At 40.9% G+C, this 10503-nt stretch overlaps 1 protein-coding gene across 1 annotated transcript; it reads right to left on the reverse strand.

Moving 5' to 3' along the window:
• Positions 1-1906: 1906 nt before the first annotated feature.
• Positions 1907-5744, reverse strand: SNAI2 (snail family transcriptional repressor 2). The gene is made up of 3 exons (XM_063299269.1): positions 5493-5744; positions 4420-4965; positions 1907-2937 (listed from the first exon to the last, which is right to left on the reverse strand). Exons 1-3 carry the CDS (start codon positions 5569-5571, stop codon positions 2756-2758), a joined length of 807 nt encoding a protein of 268 aa, XP_063155339.1. The 5' UTR covers positions 5572-5744; the 3' UTR covers positions 1907-2755.
• Between the last annotated feature and the right edge of the window lie 4759 nt (positions 5745-10503).

Here is a 10503-nt window from a genome sequence, read left to right on the forward strand (position 1 = left end):
TTGCCATTGCCTCCTTCCTAGGGCTGAGAGAAAGTGACTGGCCTAAGATCACCCAGCTGGCTTTGTGCCTAAGGCTGGATTAGAACTCATGGTCTCCCGCCTTCTAGCCTGATGCCTTAACCACTACCCCAAACTGGCTCTCTAATTTAATGTAAATTACATCAAATTTAGTTTTTGTACTGGTCATATTGCTTTATCCTGGCCCTGCCAATAATTTCAAGGGCAACTTCTGACATGCTGCTAAAGGACCAAGTCTGGCCCTTAACCTGACTTAACAATTTATGTGAAAAGCTTTATGTACTGAAGAAACATGATACGTAAGTAAAAAAGCCACAGTGAAAGAAAAAGTAAAAAAAAAAAGATTGCTCATGCTTATGTCTCATTGCTTTAAAGAAGAAAGTTAGGCTTAAACCACTTCCTCTGAAATCAGGCAATTAAAATAACTTAGGGTTGGTTACATCATACTATATGATCATCATTCCAGTAATTTAATCAGGAATATTACTACAGTGATTTACAGAGTGCTTGGCCATGGGATTTCACATACCAGGCACAACAAGTGCAAGTTGTAGCAGCTTTCCCAATATGGAATTGGATGTTGGGTCTGAAAATTCCGCCTAGCAGATCGCTGGACATTGAAATCCGACACATCTGGAAGATACCTAATTGGGAAAGACTGATGTTACAGTATAGTAATGTTTCAGCCCCAGTCCTAAAAATATATATGCTATAGATGGGAGACAACTCAGCCTCATTCCCTGGTGTGATTACAGCATTGTAACCACTTCATTCACTTTGAAAGATCTGAACGGGCTCATCCTACTAACCAGCTACTGCAATGCCATTGAAATTATTATTTTTTTGTTACTGTATCTCAGGCACCCTGGATTGCACAAATATTGCCCTTTAATAACACTGTTAGGAAATCAAAGTTGCCAAAAATAGATTTTCTCTTCTTGACTGGAAAGAAAAGCACATTTTAATATGGTACATAGTAAGTGCACTTTTTAAAAAGGAGACTATAGAATTTTAAAATATGGAATTGAATGGTTATTCTTATCCATATCAAATCATTATTAGTCAGTGTTTCAGTCCAGTGACAGAGAGCCAAATGCAGGAAAAAAGCAGGCACGCAGTTACATGTCACGTAACTTGGATGTACATTTACATTCATGGCTTGAAATTCATTGGTTCCATTAAGGTGGTTTGATAAACTGTTTCACCGCTTGCTGTGGGTTCAGTTGCACACACACATGGTTCTTCTGCCTATACCGAAGCAATGCTTAAAATTCCTCCTTTCCCCCTGCAACCTCCTGTGTTTCAGAGAACACCTGTTTGGATGGAATGGGGCCCTTGTTGAACTGTATAATCTGGGAGGCGGCTGCTGAAATAATTGAAGACCATTGCCTCACTGTGGTAAGGAGATTCTACTAGATACCAGTACTTTCTGTGGTTGGAAGGAAGCCAAGTCTTCTCTTCATTGATTGGCCAAACTAGATCCAGGCCTATACTTTTTCTAGAAGACCAAAGATGTACATTGCTATCTGTACTATATTTCTGATTAGTTCACTATGATTTTGAGGAAGGGACAAAAGATTTGGTGATCATTATATTTATATTCTACCATCTTTCCTCCAAAGAACACAGAAAAATCAAAGTTTAATGTCCAAAGCAGTTTCCTATGCAATGATTAAATTAGCCCAGATTTCTTTAACTTTAGTTCTTATTGATTATTCTTTGGCCACACAGACTAAATCTATACTCTTGGCCAGAGATACTGCAGTCCTCCAATAAGCTACTTAGGACTTCTCTCTCACAGTTGACATAAGAACATGGCTATGGGATATAGTTTGATCCAGTCTTAACTTGACCTAATGTGACAGACTACACAAATATTACTCCAAAATTACTCCAAAATGTTTATTGTACAAAAATTAGTTCTAGAAAACAATATAAGACATTTAGCTTCACCTTTTCCAGATTCCTATAGACATTGCAATAGATATTTCATTTTGTTTCAGAACACATTCAGTCATATAAAAATATAATTATTTACATTATGTCTACATCCTTAAACAAGGTTATCCATTTTTTTTTAAAAAAAGGCACTTGAACGGTATTGCTCATTTGAGGGTATTGCTCATGATATTGCATTTCCTTTGTGCATTTAGGAAAATAAAGCTTTAAAGATATCCATTGTTAAACTCCCACCATCCCTCACTCTTGCACTTATTCCCATTTTAACAATAAGTTCACAAGTACAACATTTTTGCTAGAAAAAAGGAAGCATCATCAAACATGTTTGTCATGGCAGTTTTACAAAGGCACATTCTGTTAAAACATGGCAAACAATTGGGCATACATTCTTCTGTTCCTTTGAAATGATGCAATTTTCAGACATTTCAGATCACTGATCAAGAAGCATGCTATGCTAAAAAATATTTGACATTTACTGACTTCATGTAGAAGACTCTGACAAACACTTTTGATACTTGGTATGTAGCAAAATTTTGGTTCTTTGGGACACTTTGGCTGGAATGGAAATTTTAACTGTGATACTTTCTTATAAAAAATCAATTTGGCATTTGCATCTTCTTTCATACATCTTGTTTTTGTTTCTTTTGTGTTACAGAAAAGTCATGCTTAAACAAGTGAAATAAAACATTTTTGCACCTCTTTGGGAACAGAACAGCAAATGCATGGAAAGGTGTGTGTGTCTCTTTAGCTTGCTGCAAAGGAATGAAAACAGGTAAACTCAGTGAGCTACACAGCAGCCAGATTCCTCATGTTTGTGCAGAAGAGACATTCGAGAGAAAGTTTTGGAACAATTTTTGCACTGGTATTTCTTCACATCCGAATGGGTCTGCAGATGGGCCCTCAAGTTTGACCTGTCTGCAAATGCTCTGTTGCAATGAGGGCATGAAAAAGGTTTCTCTCCTGGAAAGAAGGAAAGAAGGAATTTAGTCATTTAATGCTATAATAATGAAACTGTATATTAAGTGGGCAAATTATTAGCACAGCGGAAGGAGGAGATGGGTGGATTCTAAATGCCATTAAAGGTTCTGTTCTTTACACTGTGGGCAACTCAGAGCTTGCAGAGAACCATGATGCATTGAATGACAAGCCACTAACATATTCTACTTCAGCAGGTGCAGCCAGCACCCTGAAGGTTGGGCTCCACCCCATATTTCCATGCTTCCTTCATTCAATTACTGTATCCTGTGCAACGCCTTCTGCTGCCGAAGGCTGTGATTTGTATGCCGTTGATGTGAGTGGCAGAGGTCCCACCAGACTGAATGCTTTAGCACTCTGCTTTTGTGAAACCAACATATAGATTCACATACGATGTTACTTGCACAGTCTGGTGAAGAAACATGAATAAAAGTTTGCATTTACTGAACAAATCAATGATATTTGTGAATGCTGTTTGTCCATAGTTTGAACTTATGTAATTTACTGTGGAATTCGGTTGGCTTGGATAGATATGCAGGCAAATCCTCTTTGAAAATTCCCTCAGTCTGTGCTTGGTGGACCTTGCTGCCGTATAGGTATGCACTGCATTTCAACCTTGGGGAGTTTAGTTAGAGTTGTTGAGGATAATATGAGATAAACAGGAGTTATTTCTGTATGAACTGGATCAGTGAGTGCTCCTTCTTAGAACTAGTTGTGCTGTTCATATATTCACAATAATATAAGACTTAAGGTCAGTGAGACTTAACCCCAGCTAACTATGGTTAAGATCCCTGTTTAGGCTTTAGTCCTAAATCAGAAACAACTGCAGACTTAATCTCACTTATCTGGAAGCCACTACACTCCTGTCATTTAATGTAACTTTTCTAAAAAAGTAAAGATGTTTATGTTTGGGACCAAAACAATTCCTTTAATTTATATTTGTTTAAGGCCAAGTTATTGGTTTCAGCATAACACATTTCCAAATAACGTTCAAAGAAAAAACTGCGTTCTATATGTCCATATGCTGACTAATGGGGTTTACTGTATGTACTGCCTGGGCACAACTCTTGACTGTGCAGATTCTTGTTGGAAACTTGATCTGTTTGCCTCCTATTCCCTCTGTGTCTGTTTCTTTCCTCTTACCCTGCATGGAGTCATATTCCAAGGCATTTTTATGGCCAGCTGGATCTCTGCCTTTTGATACCTTGCTGAAGAAAACTTCAGAGAAGCTAAAAGGTGTCATGGCAGGACAAAATCTGGCCCACTCAAATAAGAAAGTTTTTAAAAAAGGGTGGTGGTGGTGGTGGAAAATGCCCATTGAACATCTGAGTGGAATTAATGTCTACGTTAATGCAACTAACTGAAGAAGATAAAAAGAGCAATCAATGAGGTACAAAACAAAACCAACACAGAAAATGGTTGGATAGCTATATGCCACATTTGTGTAAAACCATATTTCCCTCTTACCAGTATGAGTCCGGATATGTCCTTGAAGTAACCAGGGTCTAGAGAAAGCCTTGCCACAAATCTTGCAGACACAAGGTAGCGTGTGGGTCCTGATATGCATCTTTAGAGCTCCCAGGCTCACGTATTCCTTATCACAGTATTTACAGCTGAAGGATTTCCTAGACTGGGCATCACAGTGCAACTGCTTATGTTTGGCAAGTCCAGAAAAAGTTGAATAGGTCTTGTTGCATAAACTACATTGAAATTTTTCAGCTTCAATTGCATGGGGATGGGAAAGCTTGGACTGGATTCTTTCCTCTTCATCACTAATGGGGCTTTCTGAGCCACTGTGATCCTTGGACGAAGTGTCAGAATGTGGGGGTGGGCTGACTCTTCCCAAAGATGGAGGATATCCAGAAAGAGGAGAAAGATCACTGGGTAAGGGGGAAGGCAACAGCCCAGTTGTAGTCCAGACTGTGATGGGATTGTATGCAACTGAACTCAGGATTTCTGGCTGTGGAATTATCGGCATTGTGTAGCTCTCATAAAGGTATGGGGAGATTATCACTGGAAAGAAGACAAAGAGAGGAAAACCATTAGAAAATGAAGATCACCGCAATACAACCCAGACTTAACCAGAAGGGAAGTGATGAAATTGTAATAACATTGACAAACATGCACTATTAAAATGTAGAGAGTTCAGTGAATGCAGTCCTCGATACATGCCAGTTGACACTGTGCACTATAAACTGGGAGGTCCGGTTTGATCCAAGGCATGCTTCTCCCCCAGTTCGGTCGAGAAACCCAGCAGTAAAATCCAGCTCACTCTCCTAGGTTTCCAAAACTTCTCGCGTGCAGTAAAGATCAAATGCAATTTTAGCAGTTAAGCAAAAAGGTAGAAGTTTCAAACGGTTGGCGCTGATACGTTTGTAAATAGGACGAAAAGAAAGCGCTGCTGAGAGGGACGAAAAGGTTTGTTAAAGTGCACACACGCACGTTGGTGCAAACAGGCAGGGAAGTTTACTTCAGGAACGACCGTTACCCCCAGTCAAGCCAAACTGCTAGCTTCCATGCAGATTTCCCCGTGGCATTACCTGAATGTGTATCCAGCTCACTATAGTTGGGCTTTTTGGACGCGTTGAAATGTTTCTTCACCAAAAAGGACCGTGGCATTTTGAAACGCAAGGACTGCTTCCCCCTTCCCGGATTTCCTCTCGCTGCGGAATAACGGTTCCCAGCTTTTGAGCAGCAGGACAGAGGAGAGTCACTGCAGGAACATTGGTCCTCTAGAACATCACCTCCTCCGTTTGCCCCATGCAGCAAAATTATGTAGTGCAAAGAACTCCTTGAAAAGTGCAGTAAATACCCCACTCATCAGGTGCAAGAGGGGAGGGGTCGGGGACGCCGTTTCAGCCAATCCGGAATTCGCTCAAGTGCTTTTGACAAACTCAAGCTCCTTTGAGCCGGGGACTTCTCCCGGCTCTTAGCAGGGACGGCCCAATCCCTTGGAGTTGCTCAGGACTTGGATCAAGTTTCAACTCCTCCCCCGGGATGGCTGCAAAGACGGGAGGAAGACGCTCTTCTCCAGCGGCAAGGCAAGGAGGGCACTGGAGCCTCTCTGCCTGCTCCTCCTGGGCGAAGTCTAGTCGGGGACGTGGGGGTGGGGGTAGCCTGCCGATAGAAGTGACTTTTTGCCCGCGCTCCCGGAGCAGCGGAGCTCTGGGAAGCCCAAGATGCTTGATTCAAACGCGCGCGCCTGCTTCCCAGATGTGCGCGAGGGCAAAGCCGGAGGAGAAACGCTACCCTTGGCGGGCCGAAGAGCTGATAGAGAGGGGACGTCAAACGATCGAGTTGAAGACGTTAATGAGCGGGGTTTTGCTTTGTCAGGGCGCTGCAGTCTATTTTTGAAATCGCTGAGAGATGTTGAATAGCTTAAGGAAATACCCCGCGCTTGCCTTTTGAACGGCAGAATAGCCCAGATCCAACTCCAAGGTAGCCGAGGACATGAGACTGAAGATCAGTGATGTCTAAGTTGGATCGGTGCTATTTTGGATGGCTTTGTTATAAAAATAAAACTTACAAGACTCGGTCTGCATAAGCCTTGTGCTTTGAACAAAAAGCTTCAGTGTAAGGCCTGTTTACTTGAGAGTAAACTTCCTTGAACACAATTGGATTTTTATTTTATCAAAAGTGCCACGGAGGGCACAGAAGCCCTTTCTATTTTAGAATTTTCTTGCTGCAAGGAATTTTGCATTTCCTTCCTGGAGGAAATTGAGTCATTCCTGTAAATGCCCTAGCACAGAATTAAATATCTGCAGCCAAATGTTCCAGTAAGCTGAGAGAGCTTCTGTGGAATATAGGAAAACTAGTCAACTCCCTCCTGCCCCCACCAAATCCCAGCGTTTCTGGCTCAGCTTTTTCCAATCCTGTGCCCTCCAGATGTGTTAGAAGTTGGCTTTGGATGCCTGAAAGGCAACAGGTTAGAGAAGGCAGATCAAGACCTACTTTCCCAAAATATAATAATGCACTTTACACCTTGGGAACACTTAGTTCTCACATGATGCACAATTGGGCTATTCATAAAATGCTCCCTGCAATTTATTTATTTATTTAATTAATTTATCAAATTTGTCGCTGCCCATCTCCTCCCACTGGAGGGACTCTGGGTGGTTATATGCAATTTAAACCATATGCCCATCCTGTTTACAGCTGAAATTTATTCCTAGTTCCATGCCTTTATGTCTTCAAATTCACCTTAAAATTGCATTTTTGCATATGCTTGTATAACACCATGTGTCAGTAGTTCTGGAGATATAAAGTGGAACTGGAAAGTGTAGGAAAGTTACACTGAGACCACCCCAGCCTGCTCTGCAACAGGTGTTGGAGTGGAGACATGGAAAAAAATCTCTGTGGTTCTGTCATGACTTGTAAGAGCAAAGTGCTTTGTCAAGCTGCATAACTTCTTTATCTGGGAGATGCCAAAACAAGTGCAGCAGTAGAGTTAATCTGCTTTCATGTAGAGATCCAACTGTTAACAGACTCCAAGAGAGTCTTACATTTTTGTTGTTGTTGAAAGGACACCTATACTGAAGAAATCTGATTGGTTTACTAGCACCAAGCAGGATAGTTATTATTGGGGTTTTTTTTGCAATGATATAATATGGCTTCTCCTTTGATGCAGTGAATTCAAGGAAATAACTAGAGATGCTACCCTAAGCATGTTTTCTTCTAGGTAAATATATGTGCACTTGAAGATATTTTAGGGCAGAGGAAACAAGTGCCCTCCAGATGTTTTGGATTGTAGCCTTTTCCATTCCTGATCACTGGCTGGGGCTTTGGGGGGAGCTGTAATCCAAGTAACTGGACGGTACTAGATTACTTACCCCTGTTTTAGTGGTTCAGCTAATTGCTTTCTGGTTCCAGGCTGCCATTCCTGAACAACTGTTCAAATGTTGCTTCATTTCCTGCTCCCTATGAAGCCTTCCTTCTTACTGCTACTTGCTTCACCTTTGAACTTGTATACTTGATTGTTTCATGCGACTCATTTTTCTGGGCCAAGCTATTCATTGTGAAATGGGAGTATTCCAAAGTAAGGAGCTTCTGGCTATTTGCCCTAGATTACTGACCATGGGTAACCAAAAATCAGGAGTCTGATAGCACTTTTTCCAATTGATACCCATCATTAAACAGTACTACCAGACTCTTCCTCATTTTTTGCTGCCACGGACTAACACGGCTCTCCTACAATGCCAATCATGAGTAGGAATACATTGCATCTTTTTGGTGTAGGGTTGTTGTGTAGTTGGTGCAAAACACTCATAGGAGCAAGATCTACTCTGGAGCCCCTTCTGTGTGTAGCATGGTGAGGCAATAGTCTTCCATAATGTAGTTGAGGTCTGCAGTCATTTCTCAGCAATATGAACTGTGTTTATAATGTGCATGAGACCCATACCTGGGAAATGTGGAAGAATGAGATGAGCCATATGATACCTTCTAGCTAGGCTTTTCAGCTAAAGTTTCTTCCTGTGAATATGCATAGCTTTGAACCATCATGCTTCCCCCCCCCCTGAGTATTTATTGTAGGTTAAAAAAGAAACAAAAAACAACAAGACATCAGTTCTTTCCTGCCCATCAGCCTTTTGGGGGAAGCAGAAGTTGGGGTGCCTCCTCCCCATGTTCCCTTTGTGCTTTAGTCATTTTCTCAACCTCACCTATCAGAGAACATCACTAAGCCAATAGGAAACTTCCCAACTTGATTTTTCCAGAAAATTGATGCAGCATCCACCTTCTCCCAGCATTGCCTCCCTAGTAAAAGGGATAGTACTAAATGTGGACACATGCTGTATGTCAGTAGTATGTCTTGATTAACCTAAAGAACAATCATCAAATAGTAAAGGAAAAAAAAAAGATTTTTAGGAAAAACAGTATGAGGATCACATGTTGCATGTGTTTTGGGTGTGAAGCATTGGGTAGTCTGATAGAATATAATGTGTAAATCTATCTCAAGTAGCAGATTAATTTTTTCATGGAATTTAACAACAGGAATTACTTAACAGACTATGTGAAATTCCCCAGTAGACTATCAGTAACAGCAAAGCAAAGCACATTCTGCCACGTGGGGTGCCTGAAAGCTTGCCCTTTTCTAAATTTCCACAACTACTTGATTTCCTTTCAGTGCAGGAAATAACACTAACTCTAGCCTTTGTGGGTATCATTCCTAAGATGTGACAATGTTCATCTGTACCAGCTGATGATTAATCAATGTGCGTATGACCCAGAAGACAGAAGGAGCCTTATTCTCTACTGTCTCATGCTAGATGCAGTTGCACCAGGGCAGCAGGATAAGAGTACCGTGGTGAAGGAGGCCCTTGGGCTTCTCTAGTCAGACTTCTGTATAAATCATAAAGTCCTGACATGTCAGGCAAGTGGTGGGGGTAAAATGAGTGACGTTGGGCAATGGGTGCAAGGCATGTTATTACATGGCTTTGGAAGGATATTGGCAGAATGTTGTTAACCTGAGTGAGGTTTTCTGTCAAAAAACTGGGTGAGTCTGTATGAAGACTACATGAGTCAGAGTCAACAGGTGTTTAACGTGAATTTGGAGGGGGGGACTGTTCAGTTGAAGACAGCCAGAGATACTGATGTGTTAGAAGGAAAGAATTGGCCTGAAGAAAAGATCACAATCAAATATAAATCACAGTTAAAAGCAGTGGATCCTTTTGAAAAATAGAGACATGAGTGTTTTGTGTGGATTGCCAGGCTCTTCTTTTAATTCAGAAATCAAATATTGGCACTGTTTCTTAAACATCTAGGATGAACCCATCAAATGCTTTATTGGCAGGTTGACTAATACAGCCATTAACTCTTATTGAAACATCGATCTTATAATGTGGCAACCATGCCTGGCTAAGAATGATGTGAAGTAGCAAGTTTAAGAATGCAGTGAAGATAGACTTCACTCAGAAAGTACAATTTGAAAGGATCTTCTTGACCCACTGTTCCTAATCTCTGATGAAGAAAAGTAGCTGGGTCTTCAAACTCACTGCTAATTCTGGAGGAGGCAGTTCTTCACTTACTGTTTTATTAGTAGGACATTACTTGTCCTGCCTTTTCCAGGAGCTTGAGAGGACTGGTGAATTGGAAAATGCAAATAAATGACCTTGCCGGAGCATATATATCAGTTTCAGAATTGTAACAGTGGAGCAGGTCTAGGAAAAGAAGTAATCTTACTTGGATGCCTCTGATAATGACATCAGGGATTGTATCAGTCTTCTCTTGACACAAAATCATCATATTGTGTTCTCCCAGTTGAAGATTTGGTGTGGAGCTAGGAAATGATCAGCACAATGTTGTTAAGGCAAAGTGATATACATTTGGGGAAAAAATACCTGATTTCACATTTAGGCAAGTTTCACATTAAGCCATGATGTGCTATAAACGTTAAGCTATGATGTGCTACTAAGTCATGATGTGCTATAATGGCACATTAAGCCATGATGTGCTATTCATATACAATATGAAGCCACACTATGATGTATGAACCATAGTGAAGATTTAAACTGTTGATGGATGTGCTAGGTGAAAACAATATAGACAATACATAAT

The sequence above is a fragment of the Candoia aspera genome, chromosome 3 (assembly GCF_035149785.1).
Source record: "Candoia aspera isolate rCanAsp1 chromosome 3, rCanAsp1.hap2, whole genome shotgun sequence".
NCBI lineage: Eukaryota > Metazoa > Chordata > Lepidosauria > Squamata > Boidae > Candoia > Candoia aspera.